Below are 27,807 nucleotides of genomic sequence, written 5' to 3'. Positions count from 1 at the left end.
CACGGAGCTTAGATTCTGGCAAATAAATACATACATGGCATTTACATGTAAAGAAAGCTCATTTTTTTTTCCCTAGTATACCACCCTGATTCTATACCTCAGTTTCATAAGGGAATAACAATAATTCCAAGATGCTATTAATTTTTCTAGCTTGGAAACTGATAGATTTGTAAAGATTTTGTTCCCAATCAGATAAACATAGAAAGAACAGTGAAAAGAAAATGAGGTTGGTTTGAGAAGTGCTGATTTTTATGGTGTCTTCCTCATGTCTGCTGGTTCAATAAATAGCAACTGGAAACAGGGGATTGGGCTCAGCCCATGTGAGCGCTAGGGCTAGGAACAGCAACTGTGAATGCCACGGGGTACATGCAATAACCCAGAAAAACAGTAGAAAGAACCGAGAGTGAGACAGCCCAGGACTGAACCTATATTTAAAGTGCTGAAGGGGAAAGAAAAAGGAATGAATATTATCTTGAAACTTAAAGAGAAGAGTTCAAATGAAGGAGAAAATTTTCATTTATTTTGAAATTATTTCGGCCAGGCACAGTGGCTCACACTTGAAATCCCAGCACTTTGGGTGGCTGAGGCGGGCAAATCACTTGAAGTCAGGAGCTCGAGACCAGCCTGGCCGAAATGGTGAAATCCTATCTCTACTTAAAATACAAAAATTAGCCGGGCATTGTGGCGGGGCACCTATAATCCCAGCTACTGGGGAGGCTGAGGCAGGAGAATCGCTTGAACCCGGAAGGCAAAGGTTATAGTAAGATGAGATCACGCCACTGCACTCCAGCCTGGGTGACCGAGCAAGACTCCATCTCAAATAAAAATAAAATAAAATAAAATAAAAATAAAAAATAAAACAGGCCGGGCGCGGTGGCTCAAGCCTGTAATCCCAGCACTTTGGGAGGCCGAGGTGGGCGGATCACGAGGTCAGGAGATCGAGACCATCCTGGCTAACACGGTGAAACCCCGTCTCTACTAAAAAATACAAAAAACTAGCCGGGCAAGGTGGCGGGCGTCTGTAGTCCCAGCTACTTGGGAGGCTGAGGCAGGAGAATGGCTAAACCCGGGAGGCGGAGCTTGCAGTGAGCTGAGATCTGGCCACTGCACTCCAGCCTGGGCGACAGAGCGAGACTCCGTCTCCAAAATAAATAAATAAATAAATAAAACAATAAAATAATTTCTAAATTTTTAAAAAATGGTACATGCACAGAGAAAATTAAAATAATGCTAAAAAGCTATTAATGAAAAACAGCAGTTCTCCCACTTCCAAGAGGCAGTTACTTTCAATGTTTTTGGTAGTTTTTCCCCAAAAAAGATATACTTCCATACTAAAAAATTTTTAAAGCTATATTTATCTGTTTTGAATACATTACTATTTGTCCACGTTACACAAAATCCAAAGGATACCTGTAAAAAGCACGTGTCCCTTCTAAGTGCCCTCCCTAGAGGCAACCACTGTTAAGAAATTTTTACTGCATTCTTCCAGATAAGACATATATAAATATATACACGTTATTTTGCTGTAGAAATGGCAGCATAGTATATGCATTCTTCCATGCCTTGTTTTTTTCACGTTAATAATAGATCTCAAAGATCACTTCACATCATTTGTTATAAAGAGCTTCCTTATTCTTTCTTAAGCTGCATTGCATTCCTTTGTATAGATGTATCATAGTTTAAGGAGACCTCAGCTGAAAAGACATTTAATTGTTTTCATTCATTTGCCATTTTAAGAAATGCTGTAAAATCTGTAAAGACAGGAAGCAGTTTAGTGGCTGCCTGGGGCTGAGGCAACCACTAAACTGCTTAATGTCTTTATAGATTTGATTTTATTACTATAAAAATTGCAATAAGTCTCACCGACTCAAAGAAAAGCAATTTACCTCCCTAAAATGAATATGTTTTTGTTAGAATGTGGGTGAAAATAATTTGGATCACTAAAAAAGGCTCACTATATCCTGCTTAATATACATTTATTTACAAATAAACATGTGTATATGAAAGTAAATTGTGGCCGGGCGCGGTGGCTCAAGCCTGTAATCCCAGCACTTTGGGAGGCCGAGGCGGGCGGATCACGAGGTCAGGAGATCGAGACCATCCTGGCGAACACGGTGAAACCCCGTCTCTACTAAGAAATACAAAAAACTAGCCGGGCGAGGTGGCAGGCGCCTGTAGTCCCAGCTACTCGGGAGGCTGAGGCCAGAGAATGGCGTGAACCCGGGAGGCGGAGCTTGCAGTGAGCTGAGATCCGGCCACTGCACTCCAGCCTGGGCTACAGAGCGAGACTCCGTCTCAAAAAAAAAAAAGAAAGTAAATTGTAGCCCTATCTGTCCTCTGAGTCATTTATAAAACTCTAACTTGTAAAATTAAAGTATATCTACTTGTCACAAAAAATGAAGTAATTTATTAGAAAGATAGTATCTTAAAGTCTCAAATACATGTTTCAAGATAGAAAAAAAGACTCACCGTCCAAAATTTTATGAAGTACTCTAAAACTGTTGCAGCCACGAAAAGGCAATATAATAGGGAATACAATAAAAACAGCAGGAAGAATTTGTAATTAGAAAATCCCACACAGTTATTCACCCTGGAAAAATAAAGAAAGCCACATTATAAAAGTAAGACAAATCAAATTCACAGAAATAGAAAGTAGGATGGAGGTTGCCAGGGGCTAGTGTGGTGTGGGGAAGGGGAGCTCTTTAATGAGAATAAAATTTCAGTTTTGCAGGATGAAAAAGTTCTGGAGATTAATTGCACAATAATTTAAACATACTTAACACTACTGAACTGTACCCTAAGAAATGGTTAAGATGGTACACCTTATGGGAGTCTCGCTCTGTTGCCCAGGCTGGAGTGCAGTGGTGTGATCTCGGCTCACTGCAACCTCTGCCTCCCAGGTTCAAGCGATTCTCCTGCCTCAGCCTCCCAAGTAGCTGGCACTACAGGTGCCCACCACAACACCCAGCTAATTTTTGTATTTTTGATAGAGATGGGGTTTCACCATGTTGCCCAGACTGGTCTTGAACTCCTGACCTCTTAGATGTTTTTTAAAACAATTAAAACGTAATAATTTAAAAAAAATAAATTGGGCCGAGTGCAGTGGCTCATGCCTGTAATCCTAGCACTTTGGGAGGCCAAGGCGGGTGGATTACTTGAGTCCAGGAGTTTAAGACCAGCCTGGGCAACATGGCGAAACCCCATCTCTATTAAAAATACAATAAATTAGCCAGGCGTGGTGGTGCATGCTTGCAGTCCCAGCTGCTTGAGAGACTGAGGTGGAAGAATCACCTGAGCCCAGAAGGTTGAGGCTGCAGTGAGCCAAGATCATGCCACTGTACTCCAGCCTGGGCAACCAGAGACCCTGTTTCAAAAATAAAATAAAATAAAACAAAGAAACACAAAAAAAGACAAATCAGAAAACTTAATCATTATTACCTAGAAATGGGTCATCTGGGAAGTTGAGAGTGGTATCTTAATTGTGAAGGTATGTATTTAATAAATTCTATAAGAATGTGGAATTTTAATGTTAATTCTTAATACATTGTCATTTGGGTTAATGTCAGCAGATATTTTTAATAGAAACCATTTAATATAATTGTGTACATACAAATATATGCATATATGTAAAGAGATCAATCTTAATATCTATGAGTAAGCTGGCCTTCAAAATTTAGGAACACTGAAGTTACTCTAAATTCTCTCTTTCCCGCCACCAATGCAATTTCTTCTGTTTTTTTATACATACCAAGGACAGTGATGATCCATCTTAAGAATACATCTAGGAAACAAACAAGCATAAGAAAATCCATGCAGAAAAATTCTTCTAATTCTAACTTCTCATAACTTTCTTTTACTTGACTTAAAATTTCCTCTTTACAACTACATCTTAAGAGAATCAACCCAGAAACCAGGTTAGAGATAATTTCTGATGCTTCCACAAAAATGTTCATAGGTAAAAAGTCATGGTTTTTATACTGGGAATTCAGCTGAACATATTCAGCTGCCTTAGACCACATCAAATGATACTGTAATACTTAGATCTGGGCTGGGCACGGTGGCTCATGTGTGTAATTAATTCCAGCACTTTGGAAGGTGGAGGTGGTAGGATCATTTGAGGTCAGGAGTTTAAGACCAGCCTGGCTGACATAGTGAGACCCTGTTCTGAAAAAAACAAAATTCAGATCTTGTGCACAGTACTTGGTGCGTAAGATAGATCCAGCTAACAAATTAGCTGAAGGAGATAAAATGCAATACAGATGGCCCATATCTTATTTTAAACACATGCAGGTCATAAAAACAAAAGTTTAGAAGGAAATAAGCCAAAATATTAACACTGATGGGCTCGGAGATGGTTATTTTTCCACATATTCTGTAAAATTTTACCCCATGCATAAGCACTACTGTTTTTTTGTAATAAGGAAAAAAAAAACCAAACCCCACATTTGCCTCCCTACTAGAATATGTGTTCTATATTTATATGAAGTTAGACCACAGATCATCTTAAATAATATAATAAAATGAGTAATCTAATACTTAGAAAGTTAAGTAACTGTGTTACTAAAAGTCACGGATTAGATGAGATTCCCAAACTAGTGATCTTTCCCTCAACATATTATCTCCTTGCATGTGCACAAAGACTTATATTAAGCACAAGCACAGATGGCATAAAGTTTGAGAAAATTCTATTCACTGGTATAGGAACTGTTATCAAAGATAACTTGTGAGTATATTCCAGCTTTTAGCAATTTTTTGTCTGCCCTGTATGCACAGCAAATAATGGGAGAGGATGAAGTGTTGTTGTCAAGTGTAAAGCATATAAAATGTTCCTTCCCCTTGCACTCTCCCATCACTGATTTCCAGTGCTAAATAGTAAGCATATGTGTGAGTAACACTTACGAGTCACATGCTGAGCAGTGATGTGCCCGATCAGGTTTAATCAGCTGACATTTTTCACAATATCTGATAGCTACATGAAAGAAGTAAAAGGAAGATGTTGAAGGATGTACAAACTTAACTAATGTGATATTAAAACTTGCTTTTTTAAAAAAATAAACAACTCTGGGTAATTGATAACTAATAATTTTAAAACAATACCAAAATGTATTATACTTACCTTCTCAAATCAAAATGTCAAGAGATAAAAGAGAACATCAGAATGTAGTTTGCTCAGCAATTTTTAGATGAAAAGTAGATACAAAGCAAATAAATGACTCATACAAGGTCAAACACCAGGGTGAGTAGCAGAACTAGACCAGAACTCAAGACTTAGTAAGTCCCAAGTCTAGTGTTTTTTTCCATTATACCACAATGCCTATAGCAATATCAAAATTTAGACTTTTAAGGCATCCTATGGGATTGTTTTTGAAATTCTGAAATAGCTTTATTAAGAAAAAAAAAAACACACACCTATTATCTGCCATCCATACCCCAGATAAACAATAAAATTGGGAATGTATTTTTGAATAAAAACTCTGAAATGTTTTCCACTGGATCCTAATATATACTATTGTTGCTCAACACACATGTTCATTTAAAACGTATGGAACACCTGCTAGATGCCAGATATTGTTCATGCCTTCATGGACCTTTCATTGTACAGGAAGCAATGGGGAGTAATAATAAACAAGTTAACAAAATAAACAATGTATTAGACAGTGATAGTATAGATAGCAAGGAAGGAAACATTGGGGAGTTGTAATTTTAGAAACATATGAGAAAAATGAAATTGAAAGCAGCAAGTTAGTGAGACAAGTCTATCAGGGAGAAAGAGGTTGCCTTTTTTTTTTTTTTTTTTTTTTGGGTAGGTGGGGCAGACGGAGTGTTGCTCCACCGCCCAGGCTGGAGTGCAGTTGCACGATCTCGGCTCACCGCAACATCCGCCTCCTGGGTTCAAGCAATTCTCCTGCCTCAGCCTCCCAAGTAGCTGGGACAACAGGTGTGCACCACCATGCCCAGGTAATTTTTGTATTTTTAGTAGAGACGGGGTTTCACCATATTGGTCAGGCTGGTCTCGAACTCCTGACCTCAGGTGATTCACCCACCTCGGCCTCCCAAAGTGCTGGGATTACAGGCTTGAGCCACCGTGCCTGGCGGGAGAATGAGGATTCTAATCAGAGAATGGACCCTGAGGTGTGAGTATGCTTGGCGTGTTCAAGGATTAGTGAAGAAGAGTGATGTTCATTACAGCATTGTTTTTACTAAAACACTAGGAATAATTTGAATTATAAATATAGTTAGCCATCTTATGGTATATCCAGTGAACTACTATGCAGACTTTAACAAAAATTTCCCATACAAAATACATTTATGACTGGGCGCGGTGGCTCACACCTGTAATCCCAGCACTTTGTGGGGCCAAGGAGGGTGGATCACGAGATCAGGAGATCAAGACCAGCCTGGCCAGTATGGTGAAAGCCTATCTCTACTAAAAATACAAAAATTAGCCAGGTGTGGTGGCGCATGCCTTTAGTCCCAGCTACTCCGGAGGCTGAGGCAGAAGAATCACTTGAACCCGGGAGGCAGCGGTTGCAGTGAGCCAAGATCGTGCTGCTACTGCACTCCAGCCTGGGTGAGAGCGAGACTCCATCTCAAACAAAACAAAACAAAACAAAACATTTATATCTTGTTAAAGAAAAGACAGCAGGCCAAGCATGGTGGCTCATGTCTGTAATCCCAGCACTTTGGGAGGCTGAGGCAGGCAGATCACTTGAGCTTAGAAGTTTGAGACCAGCCTGGCCAACATGGTGAAACGCTGTCTCTACTAAAAATACAAAAATTAGCCAGGTGTGGTGGTGCATGCCTGTAATCTCAGCTACTCGGCTGGCAGAGGCAGGAGAATCACTTGAACCCAGGAGGCGGAGGCTGCAATGAGCCAAGATGGCGCCACTGCACTACAGCCTGGGCAACAGTGAGACCCTGTCTCTAAATAAATAAGAAAAGAAAAAAGAAAAGAAAAGACGACAAGACAAGACAAGACAGCAGGCCCAAAATGGAATCATTCATGCTAAGGCTCCACTTCACCAACCTGAAACCTAAGTTGTTTACTTGTAAGAGCTGAGCTTCTGAGAAATCTGGAGAGAGATGATAGTCAAATCCCATTAAAACAAAATTTTGCTTATGCCCCTACAAGGAAAGCAAGTTGGAAATAACCAATCTGCTTTCTGTTCTTTGTTTCCACTTTCTTCAGCCTTTTTCTAAAGCCGACTTCCCCTGTCCAGCTCATTGGAGCTCTTTTCTATTTTGTAGACTGCATGAGGCCTAGTTCATAAATCATTAATAAAAGGCAATTAGATCTTTCAAACTCAATTTATTGAAATTTTGTTTTCTGACAGCCCTAATATGGAAAAATACAAGGATGTTACATGGAAAAAAGCAATTCAGGGCTGGGCGCGGTGGCTCACGCCTATAATCTGAGCACTCTGGGAGGCTGAGGCGGACGGATCATGAGGTCAGGAGATCGAGACCATCCTGGCTAACACGGTGAAACCCCATCTCTACTAAAAAAATACAAAAAATTAGCCGGGCGAGGTGGCGGGCGCCTGTAGTCCCAGCTACCTCGGAAGGCTGAGGCAGGAGAATGGCGTGAACCCGGGAGGCGGAGCTTGCAGTGAGCTGAGATTGTGCCAGGGCACTCCGGCCTGGGCAACACGGCAAGACTCCATCTCAGAAAAAAAAAAAGCAATTCATACAATAGTTAGTATATACAGAGAGTTCCCATCTCCAAAGGGAAAAGAATATACATTTTCATGTTATAACTATATACCCTATCCCAATAAAATGCATACATTTTCAGACGTCAATTAATACATATAACAGGGAGACAGAGTATATTTTGAAGCAATGTTAGAAGCAATAGCTCATAGAAAGCTGTATCCAGTTAACCAAATTTGTATTAGTTAATATTTAGCTATTGGTTGTCAACTGCATATAGTTCTACAATACTCTGTTACATATAAAACATTTCTGCTAGGATACACAAGAAAAGGTGATAGCATCTGATGAGTCGTGTCACGGATGACGTGTGTAGACTCAGTCTTTTTTTGGTGCCCCTAAAATTTTTTTTTAAATAATGGGCATGTATTACTTGTATAATGTAAATAAGAATTTCCTTAGAACAAAGGGAATTTACACAAATATCCACTTATTAAATGTTTTTTAACAAAAATAATTTTCATTTATTTAAGCCTTTAAAATAAAATATTCATTTAATATTATACAGAGGCAATAAAATACATAATTTAATCGACTTTTCAAATTCATTTAAAAATAGAGAGCTACTGTTTTAGAAAGCTCAGCTATTTGTTTTCCCTCTAGCACATTAGGGAAAAAGACACAAGTCACAAGATAACGCATCACATAAGAAAAAGCCAAGTTCCGTCTCGCTCACCTGTCTGGACCAACAGGGAAGAAAAGCCTGTTTGCTGCTGCTGCTGGCATCTGGGCCCTGGATTCTGGGTGTGTTGAAATTACAATATGAGTTCTCAGGGTGCCTTTAGTGCACCTGTTTTCTGATTGATGAGAAATGTGTAGGAGGTACTTAGCCACTAGACTGAAAATCTTCCTTTGCCACTACTGGGAGCATATTCTTTGACATTCTCTAAGAAGGAAATCTGTACCCCTTCTCCTCCACTATCGCTTAAAATTATTTAGTCCATTTTAGTATTTGTCTAATGATGGAAAAACATGGAGACCTATTCAACTGTAAATGAAAACCTTGTATAAAAAGATAAATGCTACAAATTTTAAAAGCAGAATCCCTCGTCGCTCTATCGGAAGAGCTAAGGTAAGTTCCTGTGTCCATAACGCTTGGGTGCACCAGCAGGATCTGAACTCAGAACATGCAAATGCAAAAAGCCCTTTCCGTCAAAACGTGTGAAATGGACTCTGTGAGGCAGTGAAAACATCCCATCTAAAATGGAACAAAACCACTGAGGACCGAGTGGTGAAGACTGTGTATTCTGATTACTGCAGAATGAGGGAAAGGAAATTAAATTAGATCTTAACTGAAAGCCCAACACTTGTCCAGTTATTTCCCCCTGGCAGCTACAAATCCCTGCTTCCATGTATCAAATCCTCCTGGCTTCCCTCGGCTACACCAACTTGCAGCATCTAAGCAACCTGCTTGGCTGGTGGGGCCCTTCTGACTTTTGGGCCCTGGGACATGTTCTCTTTTTCAAATACTGTTTAATACTCATTTCCCGATCACTCCCGGACTTGATTCTTCTTATACTACTCCTGCACATCTAATTGACTCTAGTTAAGCATTTCAACTGGGTTTCTGTTATTTGTGCTTTTCTATTTTTTTTTATTATTATACTTTATGTTCTGAAATAGATGTGTAGAACATGCAGGTTTGTTACACAGGTATACATGTGCCATGGTGGTTTGCTGCACCTATCAACCCATCATCTACATTAGGTATTTCTCCCAATGCTCTCCCTCCTCTTCCCCTCCACCCTGCGACAGACCCCACTGTGTGATGTTCCCCTCCCTGTGCCCATATGATCTCATTGTTCAACTCCCACTTATAAATGAGAACATGCGGTGTTTAGTTTTCTGCTCCTGTGTTACTTTGCCGAAAATGATGGGTTCCAGCTTCATCCACGTCCCTGCAAAGGACATGAATTCATTCTTTTTTATGGCTGCATAGTATTCCACGGTGTATATGTGCCACATTTTCTTTATCCAGCCTATCATTGATGGGCATTTGGGTTGGTTCCAAGTCTTTGCTATTGTGAACAGAGCTGCAATAAACATACATGTCCATGTGTCTTTATAGAATGATTTATAATCCTTTGGATGTATACCCAGTAATGGGATTGCTGGGTCAAATGGTATTTCTGGTTCTAGATCCCTGAGGAATTGCTGCACTGTCTTCCACAACCGTTGAGCTAATTTACACTCCCACCAACAGTGTAAAAGTGTTCCTATTTCTCTGTCGCCCAGGCTGGAGTGCAGTGGCACGATCTTGGCTCACTGCAACCTCCGTCTCCCGGGTTCAAGCAATTCTCCTGCCTCAGCCTCTTGAGTAGCTGGGATTACAGGCGCCCACCACCAGGTCCAGCTAATTTTTTTTTTTTTTTTTTTTTTTTTAAGTAGAGACGGGGTTTCACCATGCTGGTCAGGCTGCTCTCGAACTCCTGACCTCGTGATCCACCTGCCTCAGCTTCCCAAAGTGCTGGGATTATAGGTATGAGCCACCACACCTGGTTTGTTTCCTGACTTTTTAATAATCACCATTCTAACTGGCGTGAGATGGTATCTCATTGTGGTTTTGATTTGCATCTCTCTAATGACCAGTGATGATGAGCTTTTTAAAATATGTTTGTTGGCTGCATAAATGTCTTCTTTTGAAAAGTGTCTGTTCATATCCTTCGCCCACATTTTGATGAGGTTGTTTTTTTCTTGGAAATGTAAGTTCCTTATAGATTATGGAGAGTAGCCCTTTGTCAGAGGGATAGATTGCAAAAATTTTCTCCCATTCTGTAGGTTGCCTGTTCACTCTAACGATGATAGGTTCTTTTGCTGTGCAGAAGCGCTTTAGTTTAATTAGATGCCAATTGTCAATTTCGGCTTTTGTTGCAATTGCTTTTGGTGTTTTAGTCATTAAGTCTTTGCCCATGCATATATCCTGAATAGTGTTGCCTGGATTTTCTTCTAGGGTTTGTATGGTTTTAGGTCTTACATTTAAATCTTTAATCCATCTTGAGTTAATTTTTGTATAAGGTGTAAGGAAGGGATCCAGTTTCAGTTTTCTGCATGTGGCTAGCCAGTTTTCCCAACACAATTTATTTATTTATTTATTTATTTTTTTTTTTTTTTTTTTTGAGACGGAGTCTCGCTCTGTCGCCCAGGCTGGAGTGCAGTGGCGCGATCTTGGCTCACTGCAAGCTCCGCCTCCCGGGTTCACGCCATTCTCCTGCCTCAGCCTCCCGAGTAGCTGGGACTACAGGCGCCCACAACCGCGCCCGGCTAATTTTTTGTATTTTTAGTAGAGACGGGGTTTCACCGTGGTCTCGATCTCCTGACCTTGTGATCCGCCCGCCTCGGCCTCCCAAAGTGCTGGGATTACAGGCGTGAGCCACCGCGCCCGGCCAACACAATTTATTAAATAGGGAATCCTTTCCCCATTGTTTGCTTTTGTCAGGTTTGTCGAAGATCAGATGGTTGTAGATGTGTGGTGTTATTTCTGAGGCCTCTGTTCTGTTCCATTGATCTATATATCTGTTTTGGCACAAGTATCACGCTGTTTTCATTACTGTAGCCTTCTAGTATAGTTTGAAGTCAGGTAACGTGATGCCTCCATCTTTGTTCTTTTTGCTTAGGATTGTCTTGGCTATACAGGCTCTTTTTTTGGTTCCATATGAAATTTAAAGTAGTTTTTTCTAATTCTGTGAAGAAAGTCAATGGTAGCTTGATGGGAACAGCACTGAATCTATAAGTTACTTTGGCAGTACGGCCATTTTCACGATATTGATTCTTCCTAACCATGAGCATGGAACGTTCCTCCATTTGTTTGTGTCCTCTTTCCTTGAGCAGTGGTTTGTAGTTCTCTTTGAAGAGCTCCTTCACATCCTTTGTAAGCTGTATTCCTGGGTATTTTATTATCTTTGTAGCAATTGTGAATGGGAGTTCACTCATGATTTGGCTCTCTGTTTGTCTATTATTGCTGTACAGGAATGCTTGTAATTTTTGCACATCGGTTTTGTATCCTGAGACTTTGCTGAAGTTGCTTATCAGCTTAAGGAGTTTTGGGGCTGGGATGATGGGATTTTCAAAATATACAATCATGTCATCTGCACAGATAATTTGACTTCCTCTCTTCCTATTTGAATACCCTTTATTTCTTTCTCTTGCCTTACTGCCCTGGCCAGAACTTCCAATACTATGTTGAATAGGAGTGGTGAGAGAGGGCATCCTTGTCTTGTGCTGGTTTTCAAAGGGAATACTTCCAGCTTCTGCCCATTCAGTATGATACTGGCTGTGGGTTTGTCATAAATAGCTCTTATTATTTTGAGATGCGTTCCATCAATACCTAGTTTATTGAGTGTTTTTAGCATGAAGGGGTGTTGAATTTTATTGAAGGCCTTTTCTGCATCTATTGAGATAATTATGTGGTTTTTGTCATCGGTTCTATGTGACGGATTACATTTATTGATTTGTGTATGTTGAACCAGCCTTGCATCCCAGGGATGAAGCCCACTTGATCACAGTGGATAAGCTTTTTAATGTGCTGCTGGATTCAGTTTACCAGTATTTTATAGAGGATTTTCACATTGATGTTCATCAGGGATATTGGCCTGAAATTTTCTTTTTTTGCCACATCTCTGCCAGGTTTTGGTATCATGATGATGTTGGCCTCATAAAATGAGTTAGGGAGGAGTCTCCCCTTTTCTATTGTTCGGAATAGTTTCAGAAGGAACGGTACCAGCTCCTCTTTGTACCTCTGGTAGAATTTGGCTGTGAATCCATCTGGTCCTGGGCTTTTTTTGGTTGATAGGCTATTAATTACTGCCTCAATTTCAGAACTTGTTATCGGTCAATTCAGGGATTCGACTTCTTCCTGGTTTAGTTTTGGGAGGGTGTATGTGTTCAGGAATTTATCCATTTCTTCTAGATTTTCTAGTTTATCTGTGTAGAGGTGTTTATTGACCTCATTGATCTAATGGTATTCTCTGATGGTAGTTTGTATTTCTGTGGGATCAGTGGTGAATCCCTTTTATCATTTTTTTATTGTGTCTATTTGATTCTTCTTTTTTATTCTTTATTAGTCTGGCTAGTGGTCTATTTTGTTAATCTTAAAAAAAAAAAAAAAAAAAAAACCGCTCCTGGATTCACAGATTTTTTGAAGGGTTTTTTGTTTCTCTATCTCCTTCAGTTCTGCTCTTAGTTATTTCTTGTCTTTTGCTGGCTTTTGAATTTGTTTGCTCTTCCTTCTCTAGTTCTTTTAATTGTGGTATTAGGGTGTCAACTTTAGATCTTTCCCACTTTCTCCTGTGGGCATTTAGTAATATAAATTTCCCTCTAAACACTGCTTGAGCTGTGTCCCAGAGATTCTGGTACATTGTGTCTTCGTTCTCATTGGTTTCAAAGAACTTATTTATTTATGCCTTTTGTTATTTAACCAGTAGTCATTCAGGAGCAGGTTGTTCAGTTTCCATGCAGTTGTGTGGTTTTCAGTGAGTTTCTTAATCCTAGTTCCAATTTGATTGCACTGTGGTCTGAGAGACTGTTTGTTACGATTTATGTTCTTTTGCATTTGCTGAGGAGTGTTTTACTTCCAATTATGTGGTCAATTTTAGAATAAGTGCTATGTGGTGCTGACAGGAATGTAGATTCTGTTGATTTGGGGTGGAGAGTTCTGTAGATGTCTATTAGGTCTCCTTGGTCCAGAGCTGTGTTCAAGTCCTGAACATCCTTGTTATTTTTCTGTCTCATTGATCTAATATTGACAGTGGGGTGTTAAAGTCTCCCATTATTATTGTGCGGGAGTCTAAGTCTCTTTGTAGAAGAACTTGCTTTATGAATACTGGGTGTATATATAGTTAAGATAGTTAGCTCTTCTTGTTGCATTGATCGCTTTACCATTATGTAATGTCCTTCTTTGTCTTTTTTGATCTTTGTTGGTTTAAAGTGTTTTATCAGAGACTAGGATTGCAACTCATGCTTTTTTAGTTTCCATTTGCTTGGTAAATCTTCCTTCATCCCTTTATTTTGAGTCTGTGTGTGTCTTTGCATGTGAGATGGGTCTCCTGAATACGGCACACTGATGGGTTTTGACTCTTTGTCCAATTTGCCAGTCTGTGTCTTTTAATTGAGGCATTTAGCCTATTTACATTTAAGGTTAATATTGTTATGTGTGAATCTGATCCTGTCATTATAATGCTAGCTGGTTATTTTGCCCATTAGCTGCTGCAGTTTCTTTGTAGTGTCGATGGTCTTTACATTTTGGTACATTTTTGCAGTGGCGGATACCAGTTTTTCCTTTCCATATGTAGTGCTTCCTTCAGGAGCTCTTGTAAGACAGGTCTGGTGGTGACAAAATCCCTCAGCATTTGCTTGTCTGTAAAGGGTTTTATTTCTCCTTCACTTATGAAGCTTAGTTTGGCTGGATATGAAATTCTGGGTTGAAAATTCTTTGCTTTAAGAATGTTGAATATTGGCCCCCACTCTCTTCTGGCTGGCAGGGGTTTCTGCAGAGAGATCTGTTGTTAATCTGATGGGCTTCCCTTTGTGGGTAACCCAACCTTTCTCTCTGGCTGCCCTTACCATTTTTTCCTTCATTTCAACCTTGGGGAATCTGATGATTATGTATCTTGGAGTTGCTCTTCTTGAGGAGTATCTTTGTGGCGTTCTCTGTATTTCCTGAATTTGAATGTTGGCCTGTTTTGCTAGGTTTGGGAAGTTCTCCTGGATAATATCCTGAAGTGTGTTTCCCAACTTAGTTCCATTCTCCCTGTCACTTTCAGGTACACCAATCAAACATAGGTTTGGACTTTTCACATAGTCCCATATTTCTTGGAGGCTTTGTTCATTCCTTTTCATTCTTTTTTCTCTAATCTTGTCTTCATGCTTTATTTCATTAAGTTGATCTTCAATCACTGATATCCTTTCTTCTGCTTGATCGATCCAGCTATTGATACTTGTGTATGCTTCACAAAGTTCTCATGCTGTATTTTTCAGCTCCATCAGGTCAAATGTTCTTCTCTAAACTGGTTATTCTAGTTAGCAGTTCCTGTATGCTTATATCAAGGTTCTTAGCTTCCTTGCATTTGGTTAGAACATGCTCCTTTAGCTCAGCGGAATTTATTATCCACCTTCTGAAGCCTACTACTGTCAATTTGTCAAACTCATTCTCGGTCCAGTTTTGTTCCCTTTCTGGCGAGGAGTTGTGACCCTTTGGAGGAGGAGAGGCATTCTATTCTGGTTTTGGAATTTTCAGCCTTTTTGCGCTGGTTTTTCCTCATCTTCGGGGATTTATCTACCTTTGGTCTTTCATGTTGGTGACTTTCGGATGGGGTTTTTTTGTGGTCATCCTTTTTGTTGATGTTGATGCTACTGCTTTCTGTTTGTTAGTGTTCCTTCTAACAGTCAGGCCCCTCTTCTGTAGGTCTCCTGGAGTTTGCTGGAAGTCTACTCCAGACTGTTTGCCTGGGTATTACCAGTGGAGGCTGCAGAGCAGCAAAGACTGCTGCTGCCTGCTCCTTCCTCTGGAAGCTTCCTCCCAGGGGGCACCCGCTGGATGTCAGCTGCAGCTCTTCTGTATGAGGTGTCTCCCAGTCAGGAGGCATGGGGGTCAGCGACCCACTTGAGGCAGTTTGTCCCTTAGCAGAGCTCGAGCGCTGTGCTGGGAGATCAGCTGCTCTCTTCAGAGCAGCAGACAGGAAGGTGTAAGTCTGCTGAAGCTGCGCCCACACCCTCCTCTTCCCCCAGGTGCTCTGTCCCAGGGAGATGGGAGTTTTATCTACAAGCCCCTGAGTGGGGCTGCTGCCTTTCTTTTGGAGATGCCCTGCCCAGAGAGGAGAAATCAAAAGAGGCAGTCTGGCTACAGCGCCTTTGCAGAGCTGTGGTGGGCTCTGCCCAGCTGGAACTTCCTGGCAGCTTTGTTTACACTGTGAGGGGGAAAATCCGCCTACTCAAGCCTCAGTAATGGCAGAAGCCCCTCCTCCCACCAAGCTCCAGCGTCCCAGGTCAACTTCAGACTGCTGTGCTGGCAGCAAGAATGTCAAGCCAGTGGATCTTAGCTTGTTAGGGTTTGTGGAGGTGGCATCTGCTGAGCAAGACCACTTGGCTCCCTGGCTTCAGCCCCCTTTCCAGGAGAATGAACGGCTCTGTCTTGCTCCATGCCAAGTGCCACTGGGGTATGAAAAAAACTCCTGTAGCTAGCTCAGTGTCTGCCCAAATGACCACCCAGTTTTGTGCTTGAAACGCAGAGCCCTGGTGGTGGAGGCACCCAAGGGAATCTCCTGGTCTGTGGGTTGCGAAGACCGTAGGAAAAGCCGAATAGCACCATCCCTCACAGCACAGTCCCTCATAGCTTCCCTCAGCTAGGGGAGGGAGTTCCCTGAACCCTGGTGCTTCCTGGTTAAGGCGATGCCCCACCCTGCTTCTGCTCGCCGTCTGTGGGCTTCACCCACTGTCTAGCCAGTCCCAGTGAGATGAACCAGGTACCTCAGTTGGAAATGCAGAAATCACCTGCCTTCTGCGTGGGTCTCACTGGGAGCTGCAGACTGGAGCTGTTCCTATTTGGCCATCTTGCCCTGATTGACCGAGTAGGTTATGTTTTATTGATCTTCTATAACACCTTGCCTGGGTTAGACACTAGGGAGGTAAACCCATGTAATGTTGAAAAAGTAGAGCTATAAAGGACCTTAGAGATTTCCTAGTTCAATCTCTCCATTTTACAGATCAAAGACACCCAAAGGTTAGACAGTCATCTGTCGAAGGTTGAATGGCTAAGCAAGTGGTAACATCAGGAATGAGTATCTTCTTTTCTCTTTCCCCTGCCCTTCTCCACTCAACATTCTGACATTGCAAAGGCTGTGAAGTTACCTAGGCTCTGAGATGGGATTAAACCAAACACACCTTGTAGGAAAAGGAGGCTTCATGACTGAGCAGACTGAACTCAAAAGTAGCAATCAAAGGAACCCTGAGTTTCTAGGGTGGCTAGAAGAATGATGGTGCCAAGGATAGAAATAGAGCTGAGTCTGGGTAAGAGTAGTGTTTTTCATTGACAAATATTTAGAGTTTCTACCAGGTGACAAACACTGCTAGATGCAGGGAATATAAAAGTGAACGAGGCAGACTTTTGGCTCCTCCCCCAAGATCTTAGGTTTTAAATGATGAATCCAGTATTGTAGGAGCTTAAAGCTTTGGATAAGAGGCCATTCAAGTACAGCTATCCTTTGGAAGCTGCAAATACACAAGGGGAGCTCTAGTGAGAGCGAGAAATGCTGAATTGAAGGGCACCTGCCAAGGTGAAATGATGAAGGCTTGATGGTGATGACGGCAGAGGCAGAGGTCTGCAGCTCCCTCTTCTGACATAACAGGAAGGGCACTGCATCCCAGGGTGCAGCTAGATCGCAGACCACTCTGTAGACGTGCAATCCCTGTATGCAGCTGCAAATCTACCCCTGTGCCTGGCACACAAGAAAGCGTTTGGAATGTAGGTGAGTGCTAGTATGTTAATATCCTTGAATCTGCTGTAATTTCTATTAAGAAGGTAACTAATTCCTGAAAACTATTAAAGAAAACAAATTATGCAGCACAATAAGCAAATGATCACAATATTGTGGTATTAGAATTCCAAGGCTAAAAGTAACAGTTGAAAGGACAGTACAGAAAAAATGGGGTAAGGCACCATTGTGAAGTTAAGACATAGGAGAAAACCACAAATGTGGGATGAAGAAGAACAATCATACAAGGATACAAACACAGAAGTATAAAACTACAGAAAAACACAAAGAGGAAAGCGTTTCAAGAAGACAGAATGATAAAACGCCACTGATCCTGAAAGGGAGAATGAAAGCCCGCTGCCTGGAATTCACTAGAAGGAAGTGAGGCCCTGGATAGAGACCACCTAAAAGACCTATAATCAAAGGCAAATGTAATAAAATAATAGGCCAGGCACCGTGGCTCACGCCTGTAATCCCAGTACTTTGGGAGGCCAAAGCGGGCGGATCACTTGAGGCTAGGAATTCGAGACCAGCCTGGCCAACCCATCTCTACTAAAAATACAAAAGTTAGCCAAGTGTGGTGGCATGTGCCTGTAATACCAGCTACTCAGGAGGCTGAGACAGGAGATCGCTTGAACCCCGGGGGTGGAAGTTGCAGTGAGCTGAGATTGCACCATTGCACTCAAGCCTGGGCAACAGAATGAGACTCCATTTCCGGAAAAAAAGAAAAAAAAAATTACTGGAAATTTATTATTCTATGCAAAGAGCTATACTAAGTACATCTATTGTCTCTTTTAATACTTCCACTAACTCAGTCATGTAAATATTATTATCCTTACCTTAAAACGAGAAAGTTAGTGCTTAGAAAGTTTAAGTGACTTGCACTGTATTAGTAAGGGAAAAGCTAGGGTTTGATCTGTAATCCACGTCTTCATTCTATACTATATTAGTTATGCAAAAAGGACAGTCAGTCAAATATCCCCTCCTAAAATCTTTTTTTTTTTTGAGACGGAGTCTCGCTCTGCCGCCCAGGCTGGAGTGCAGTGGCCGGATCTCAGCTCACTGCAAGCTCCGCCTCCCGGGTTCACGCCATTCTCCTGCCTCAGCCTCCCGAGTAGCTGGGACTACAGGCGCCCGCCACCGCGCCCGGCTAGTTTTTTGTATTTTTTAGTAGAGACGGGGTTTCACCGTGTTAGCCAGGATGGTCTCGATCTCCTGACCTCGTGATCCGCCCATCTCGGCCTCCCAAAGTGCTGGGATTACAGGCTTGAGCCACCGCGCCCGGCCTCCCCTCCTAAAATCTTATAGACACTTTAAATTTTCTTGAGTCACAGTTTGTACACAGCTACACAAAGGTAATTTCCCATTGGAGTTTAGAAACTTAGTGGGTTGAAGAGGCAGAGCACCTGGACTTAAAATCCTGTTGTTTTTTATACTAGCTGTATGACTTGGAACAAGTTACTTAGCCTCACAGTGTCTTAGTTTCCTCATCCGTAAAATGGAAACTATAGTCTACACTTCATAAGGTTGTTGTGAGGTCTAAATGAGTTCGTACATGTAAACAGAATAACTGTTAAGCTACAATCATTACCTGGTGTTTAAACCAATTAATGAGGTATATAATACATAAAACAATTTCCTAAAAAACAACAAAAAAAATTTTTTAAATAAACAAAATAAACAATTCCCTGTATTTAAATGACCGCCACTCATAGACTCTTCCTTGTCATAAGATTACAACCTAGGAACAGGAAGTTGCTGTTATGGTCATGGATCTCAGTGGAGGCATCAGTACACAGGAAACACCAAGGGCTCTGGAACTAGACAAACCTGAGTTCACAGCCTGACTCTCAGAATATTAGCCTTATACATCTGAACAACTTTCTTCCTATTTGTGTCTTTTACTGTTCTCCATTCTTAGCACACTGTTAGATTTTTTTTTTATTACTCAGTGATGACACATAATACTCAAATTCAGACTTCCAAATGACAGTTTACTAAGAATAATAATTAAAATTTTTAGCCATGAAAGTTGAGTTGGGGGAAAAAACAAGTACAGAAGAGATTCATATTAAAGTGAGCCCCTTAAACAATTTATATTGATGTTTTTTCTATTTATCTATTTCTGCATCTGAAATACCACAACGAGAAAACAGGAAAGTCTTGTAGCTACAGATATTATTTATGGCAATAACAGTATCCATTTAATAGTCAAACCATGCAAATATATCCTGGCAGGAATAAGCATATTTTTAAAATCATTAGAAAAGGAACACTTATTCTTTTTCTTACTTTTTGAAGCTGATGTGGTATAGATAGGTAAAACTCTTGCTGCTCTTCTCAAAATTTCTTGTTGTCTTTCTTGGCTGAATTCTTTTTCATAACGTTCCTTTTCAGAATTGGACAAGTAGAACTATCAAAGAAAAGAGGACTATTAAATTTTTTAAATCCCATGATGTTAATTATCATGCTCAGAAAAAGTTTTATCTGGAACAGAAAAAGAAAACCAAAAACTATTTTATGAAGACAAAACTTGTCTTCAAACTTAACTGCTAAGTAGATAAATCAAGGACATTTTAACAAAAACTACATTCCTTTGGCATAGAAAAGATTTGCTCTCCATACCAGATGGCAAAGAACATGAACTAAATATTTTTCCATCTTTGTTTTTCACAAATAAAATTAAGTTTCTACACAAGAAAGGCTTAATATATAGTCTCCATTAGTAAAAATTTTAGTTGCGCAAAAGTTACTGTCAAGAGATTTTTAATTTTTGGAAAAATGTCCAAAGATTTACTTGCTTTGGGTGAAAGGCTAAATCACAGTCATGGGGTCCTACTAATTTCTAGCCAAACGTCTCAAGAAGGGCAATGAGTCATTTAAAAAAAAACAAACAAACCATTTTTAGATTTTAAAAAGCTAACCAATAGGACTACTTTCACCAGATTTATGACAGATTGGCAAGGCAAGCATAGTGGCCTCTTCAAGTAGAGCGTCCTTTATAGAGCTGTTTTTTTTTTTTTTGAGATGGAATCTCCCTCTGTCCCCCAGGCTGGAGTGAGCAGCGCAATCTCGGCTCACTGCAAGCTCCGCCTCCCGGGTTCACGCCATTCTCCTGCCTCAGCCTCCCGAGTAGCTGGGACTACAGGCGCCCGCCACCAAGCCTGGCTAATTTTTCTTTCTTTTTTTTTTTTTTTTTTTTGTATTTTTGGTAGAGACGGGGTTTCATGGTGTGTTAGCCAGGATGGTCTCAATCTCCTGACCTCATGATCCGCCTGCCTCGGCCTCCCAAAGTGCTGTGATTACAGGCATGACCCACCGTGCCCGGCCTAGAGCTGTTTCTTGTTTTCACTTCTTAGTGTCTGTTCCCATGTGTGGCCAGCCTCTGGTTCATTTCTCTTAATGGCATTTTCCCTTCAGGGTACTTTTTAATTGTTCTTTCATATGTCATCCTAACATCTCAAGGATCCTAAGTTTTATGCCTCATGTTAAATTTCATGTTACCAGGAAGTATAGGTTTCTATCAGTCTTTATTTCGTAGATTAAAAAAAAAAAAAACTAAGAATGGCTTGAGATTTGTTCTTCATTGTGTTTTATATTTTAATAATACAATTCCTCGATTTTTATTTACTTGTAGGGTTCTGCTTAAAAAGCCCTAAGGAATCCTGAGTTTTCATGTTTAAGGAGTATTTGGTCTAGTTGCTAACTCAGATACCAAAATGTCTCCTCCTGTTGCTGCCCCATCATTGCTAATGGTATTAGCTTAACAACACAGTATTCTGCTATAAACAAGGCAACAGCTTGGCATAGTAGAGAGCTCTGAATTGAGGAAATTGTGATTCTAAGAGACTTAGGCAATTTTCTAAGATTGCAGAACTACTGGCAGAGCCAATAGCAAAATACAGGTATTGTTTTCTATTCTGGTACATTTTCCTCTACATTACAATGTAAAATAAATGTTTTTGCTTTTTATAGATTGTTACTCTAACCTGACTAAAACACCACACTTTAGGAAATGTAAGAGTCTATTTAGATTACCTCGCTCAGCTTCCACAATCAAATTGTGATGGGACAAGAAACCCCCAAATTACTTATAGGGGACAAGAAACCACATGAACAGATGAACAGGACAGTAAGAAGTCAGGAAAGACTCACATAACCTTAAAGATGAAAAAGTCTTAAAGACAATGGAGGTCCCTTATCTAATCTTCCATCACAAGAGGGGTCTTCAGACATTTCTGACAGATTGGGTCCCTCTTGAATACTTTCAGAGAAATATTTTCCTATTTTGCAAGATGGCATGTTCTCTTTAAGAGAATTTTAACTTGTTAGAAAGTTCTTTCCTGACATGACGTGTCTCTTACATATTCATAGTAGAGTATAAAAATCACATGGTAACATGTTAAATATATTTGAATAGAAGATGTTCTGATCAAATTTTACAGATTCCCTATAAAATTTCAACAGATTTCTCTGGGCTGTTCTATTCCTAGTCTGCAGCAGCATCCCAAGCTCAGGCCTCTTTATTGCTACTCAACATCATCACTTATCCTTAAGAATGAAGGTTATGGGCCAGGCATGGTGGCTTATGCCTATAATCCTAGCACTTCAGGAGGCCGAAGCAGGAGGCCGAAGCAGGTGGATCACGAGGTCAGGAATTCAAGACCAGCCTGGTCAACATGGTGAAACCCTCTCTCTACTAAAAAAACACAAAAATTAGCTGGGTGTGGTGGCATGCGCCTGTAGTGCCAGCTACTCGGGAGGCTGAGGCAGGAGAATTGTTTGAACCTGGGAGGTGGAGGTTGCAGTGAGATCACACCACTATACTCCAGCCTGGTGAGAGTGAGACTCTGTCTTTAAAAAAAAAAAAAAAAATGAAGGTTATAAAATTATGAAAAGCTTAAACCAAATGAAAATTTCAAGAGGCATCAGAATTTTAGATGACAAATGGAACAAAACAAAAATTCAAACAGATTGTAATTTTGAATTAGTTCTAGAAGTTTGTCTTTTCATTCAAAACTAGTGAACAGAATTCAAACTATGAAATGCTATTATTGTCTTAAATTCAGTGTTCAGATAGTTCTATTTAAATATATATTAAATGCCAATTAAGAGTGAGGTGTTGTCCCGGATATCAGAGATCCAAAGATTAATAAAAACAACCCTTGCCTTCAAAAAGTATATTTCTATAGTCTAGTAAGACAGCCATATAAACAAAGAATTACAAAATACGAATCAGCATAAAATACAACATTAATAATATATTACGAGGTATGATAAAAGCTCCCTTGGGAGGTAGTAGGAGTTATCAATGAAAGTTTCTTGAAGACAGTGTACCTAAGTTTTGAAAGATAAACAGGAATCTTTCAGGAAGACAGAGAAGAAAAGAAAATCTTGGCAAAGGGAACAGCATACAGAAAGCACAAGGATGTGAAAATAGTACAGTATATTCAATTTAACACACTGCTTCATTATAGAGTTCCATGAAGAAGCAATGAAGATTAAATTAGTAAGATTTTAGTTCATGAAGGGATTTGGTGTACCATGCAAATGAACATGAGCTTTATCTTACAGCTAACTGGCAAACTGTAGGATTATAGTCAGGGAAGGGATGGGACCGTATTTTCTTTTTAGAAAAGATGACACTTGGTGATGGGAGATGCTTAGCAGCTATTCACATGCTGCCTCTTCCTCACCATTTCTTAAGTCTTTATCAATCTGCCTGTTATACACGAGGTCTGATTCTAACTACTGGGGATACAGGAATAAACAACAAAGATTTTTCCTTCAAAAAGCTTAGTGGAAGAGATACTTATAAAGGTCTCAGCTTAAACGCCACTTCCTCAGAGATTTATTTGACTATACTATCTAAAAGTAGCTCTTTCTCCCCTAAAGTAGCTTTTACTTTGTTATACTCTATTATATTACCATGTTATTTTTCTAAATTTATCACAATTTGAGATTATTTTATTTGTTCACTGTTTGTCTCTACCTTTAAGCCTAGCACAGTCTGATATCCGGTGGGTGGTCAAGAAGTACTTGATTGAAACAATGAAAAAAAGACACCCCACCCATATTTATAACTTAACTTCCTTAATGATTTATAGTTTTTGATGATGATGACGATGATGATGATAATGATTATTGCGACAGAGTTTCGCTCTTGTTGCCTAGGCTGGAATGCAACAGCGTGATCTTGGCTTACTGCATCCTCTGCCTCCCAGGTTCAAGCAATTCTCCTGCCTCAGCCTCCTAAACAGCTGGGATTACAGGCATGCACCACCACACCCGGCTAATTCTGTACTTTTAGTAGAAATGGGGTTTCACCATGTTGGTCAGGCGGGTCTCAAACTCCTGACCTCAGGTGATCTACCTACCTCTGCCTCCCAAAGTGCTGGGATTATAGGCATGAGTCACCACGTCTGGCCCCAGTTTTTGCTTTTTAGACCCAATCTATTCCCCTAGACCTGGATCTCCAAGCACTGTTCTAACCTCTGAGATGACTGAATCCTCCTAACAAAAGCTGTGAGTTTGGTGTTTTATTAGCACCAACCTCTGAGCTGACAGGATCCTCCTAACAAAGCTGTGAGCTTGGTATCACGTTAGCACCAAACTCACAGCTCTGTAATTCCTTATATAGGCCTACCTCAGTCAGCACACTGTAAGCTCAGTGGCAAAGAGAATCTTAAATTCCTGTTCTTAGTTGTCCCTGGAGCTTAGCTTAGCTGGCCCATGAAGATTTAATAATTAGTTCATTTAATAATTATTGAAAATCTATTATGTGCCAGAGAGTGTGGGAGGGGATCTAGTGAAGAATGCAATGTAAATATCCCTGCCCTCACAAAATTTAAAACTTAATAATGTGATGCATATTAGTAAACAGGCAATTACAATACCAGATGATAAGTTCTCTGACAGGGCAAATGAAGCATGCCACAGCAAGGTCACTGGATACAGGCTTGGGCAGACAGATGACCTTACAGGAGTAGAGGAGAATGAAGGAGAAGTTGATGTGAAGGCTTAAGCTCTGGGCTGAATGCGAAATGGATGCAATATGCTAGAACAACCACCAAAAAAATAATAATAATAATAATATTTTGATGGTACTTATTAGGTGCTAAGCATTCTTCTGAGCTCTTTATATACACTATTAACTCCACATAGTATCTATTAGTAATTACATAGATTATCAATTTGCTCAATTCTTACAGCTATCCTATGAGGTGGGTACTAATATCACCCTCACTTTACAGAGGAGGGACCAACTAAGGAAAGTCTCCAAAGTCACACAGTTAACACAGAGAGTACGTTGCAGAGGTACGAGCTGAACCTGAGCAGTGTTAGTCCAGAGTCTGTGTGGTGCTGTTGTTGTTGCTGTCTGAGACAGGGTCTCACTCTGCTGCCTGGGCTGGAGTGCAGTGGCATGATCACGGCTCACTGCAGGCTCAACCTCCCCGGGCTCAGTGATCCTCCCACCTCAGCCTCCCGAGTAGCTGGGACTACAGGTGCACACCACCATGCCCAGCTAATTGTTTTATTCTTTGTAGAGACGGGCTTTGCTACATTGCCAAGGCTGTTGTCAAAGTCCAGGACTAAAGCAATCCACCTGCCTGCCTCGGCCTTCCAAAGTGCTGGATTATAGGCATGAGCCACCACGCCCGGCCTGCTTTCTTAACCTCTACAGTATACTGCTTCTCAAAAGTACTACCAATTATTTTTCTTATTCTATTTCTTATTTCCTGTAATGAGAATTATTTACTTTTTACACATGCGATGTTTTCAATAGTCATCACTACTAGTAATTGATTAAACAAAATTAAGTCCTTTTCAATTTCAAGATTAAGAAATGGATGATAGTTTGTAACATAACTTTAAGGGTTGACTAATTAGTAACAAATGCCTGATGAATATATGTGAAGCAACACTGAAGTCTGACTTATGGTTTACTTTACCTTTTAAAACAAAAGCATCTAATAGAAAAAGCAGGCAAAAAACTGTATGGCATTACTTGCTAATGTTAAATGTATATTTACTAGTTCTACTCCTAGGCATCTACCCAAAATAACTACATATATGTTATCCAAGAGACATGCACTAGAACGTTTGCAGCAGCCCTACTTGTAACAGCTCGAAGCTGGAGGCTACCCACATGCTCATTAACAGTAGACCGAGTAAATAGTGTAACATACAACTGAATACTAAACAATAATTAGAATGATCTTCAACTATACGTAACACAGATGAATCTTACAAATAGAATGTTAATGAAAGAAGCCACATACACACATATGACTATGACATACACATACACACCATACACACACTACTACAAAACTCCATTTATATTTAGTACAAAAGACAGGCAAAACTAATCTATGCTGTTAGAAGGCAAGAGAGTGGCTTCTTATGAAGTGGATGACTGAAAGGAAGCATCGGGGGTTGATGGGGTTCTGGTGATGTTCTGTTTCTTGAATTGAGTAGTAGTTGCACAGGTGTGTACACATATGCGTACTTTTTGTATATATGTTCTTCACCGCAAAGTTAAATAGAAGTTGATACTACTTTTAAACATATGGTCTATAATTTTTAATGATTTTGATAAATTTAACACAAAGGGAAACGATTACATTATCATCATCATCTAATATTTGAGTCCTAACAATGTGGCAGGTAAACTACTATTTTAAAAGCTCATGCCAGGCATGGTGGCTCACGCCTGTAATCCCAGCACTTTGGGAGGCTGAAGCGGGTGGATCACCTGAGGCCAGGAGTTCAAGACCGGCCTGACCAACATGGGGAAATCCGTCTCTATAAAAACACAAAAATTAGCTAGGCATGGTGGTGCGTGCCTGTAATCCCAGCTACTCAGGAGGCTGAGGCAGGAGAATCGCTTGAACCTGGGAGGCGGAGGTTGCAGTGAGCCAAGATCATGCCATTGTACTCCAGCCTGGGTGACAAGAGCGAAACTCCATCTCAATAAATAAATAGATAGATAGATAGATAGATAGATAGATAGATAGATAGATAGATAGATAGATAAATGCATGTTTTAACTGAATAAATCTCACAATCTTTACAAACATCCTACGGAGACAGGCACAATTGTTAGCTCCATTTTTTGGTAAGAAAACTGCAGCTTGGAGAGATTAAATTGTTAGAGCAAAAGATCAAACTCAGACAACTCTAACTCTAGAGAATATATTCTTAACCACCTTGCTATATGAAATTTTCAGTGAAGGAAGAATTCAGTCAGCTATGGCGAGGTAAGAGAGACATACTGGTCATAAAACCTACTCCACATAAATGTTTACCTATATTATTTTCCAAATGGAACCTCCAATTAGAAGAAACACTAGTCATATTAAAGTAAGCAATAGCCTAGACAATTTGTTTCCATCACAAAACTTTCTTTAATTGCAGCATATCTGTTCACGCCTGAGAAAATATAAATGTTGAGAGTTTCTAAAAATAAACTCTACTTTCCTAACTCAATTCCGTTCCTTAAGACTTTTTATTTCAGTAATATAAAGTATATCTTTAAGAAAACATAGCATGGCAGAAAAGTAGTAAGCATTTCTATACTGCTGAACTTTTACTATGCTATGTCAGTGGACTGTATCTGAGAACAGGCTGATGACTCACATTCACAGTACAGAGCAACCAAGCAGTTTTATGAATGGAAACAGAACACATGCATTATGTAAAGTTTTAACAAAGGTAACACAAGGGAAAAAAAATCCATAATCAGTTAAAACATTTGGTAATTTACCAACATTAAATTTACCTCTTTGGAGGGGGAAGCGGGAGATGTGAAAATTGTCATCCAATAGGACCATACAAACATAACAAAGAACAGATGGAAAGCCACAAGGTAAACAACGGTCTTTCCTGGTAAATAAAAACAAATAACAGTTCATTGAATCCAGGTGAAAACAGCAAAAGGCATTACATTAAAACACAATAATTGGGTCAGGAGGCCGAATCCAATAAACAAATTAAAATGTACTGAAACATCAAATATATAAACTTTACTTGCATGAGGAAATATTACTAGATATGAAGAAATACTCTGTTCCTATATTTAAGGATTATCAGTCTGGTTTATAAGATGAGATTTAAGATGAGATTTGATTATATTAGATTGCTGAAGATTTAAGCTAAAACTTTCTTCACTCACTATATTTCAAGTTCTCCAAAAGTTCATCTTAAATGACTTAAAATTATTTAAAACAGAATCTATTACTATGAACATTAAATCCAAGGAACTGTCAACTGAAAGTAAATAAAATAAGTTACCATCACCATAAATGATGAAAACATCTGAATAACTCATTCCCTGTATTGTTCAGAAAAAGTACCCTAAATTTCATTCCCGTTCAATACAGGCTAACAAGAAAAAGTTTTGGCCATTTTGAATATCTAACATAACTATTTCCCAAGTAGATTAATGTAACATTCCAACATCTCTATCTCCAAATATTGTCACTGATATAATTTTAAGCTTTTTGTTGTATTCTACGTATTTGAAAGAAGTAGTACTGATTTCTTTAAGAAGCAAGATCTACCAGATGCTTAAACTCTTTTTCAGTTTGTAATGCAGCACCATAAACCCACTGAAGATAACAAATAT

General features: G+C 39.9%; 1 protein-coding gene across 12 annotated transcripts in view; it reads right to left on the bottom strand.

Moving 5' to 3' along the window:
• The window catches only part of LOC105490273 (zinc finger DHHC-type palmitoyltransferase 20), a 90,531-nt gene that overhangs the window by 25,608 nt on the left and 37,116 nt on the right, over positions 1–27,807 (bottom strand). For 7 of the 12 annotated variants that reach the window (XR_011614992.1, XR_011614993.1, XM_071081566.1 and 4 more), the window contains exons 3-6: positions 19,470–19,590; positions 4,900–4,969; positions 3,749–3,781; positions 2,470–2,590 (exon numbers count right to left, since the gene is read on the bottom strand). Coding sequence is in view for 9 of the 12 variants with exons in the window: in XM_071081566.1 (XP_070937667.1) it covers positions 2,470–2,590; positions 3,749–3,781; positions 4,900–4,969; positions 19,470–19,590 (345 nt within the window). In the remaining 3 variants the exon portion in view is untranslated. Of the gene's footprint in view, positions 1–2,469; positions 2,591–3,748; positions 3,782–4,899; positions 4,970–19,469; positions 19,591–26,961; positions 27,066–27,807 lie in introns of all 12 variants that reach the window. The other 5 variants (XR_011614994.1, XM_011755725.3, XM_011755726.3 and 2 more) reach the window with 1 other exon arrangement.

The sequence above is a fragment of the Macaca nemestrina genome, chromosome 16 (assembly GCF_043159975.1).
Source record: "Macaca nemestrina isolate mMacNem1 chromosome 16, mMacNem.hap1, whole genome shotgun sequence".
Taxonomy (NCBI): Eukaryota; Metazoa; Chordata; class Mammalia; order Primates; family Cercopithecidae; genus Macaca; species Macaca nemestrina.
The sequence above is the reverse complement of the archived record's forward strand: the minus strand, read 5'-3'. Positions and strand labels throughout refer to the sequence as shown.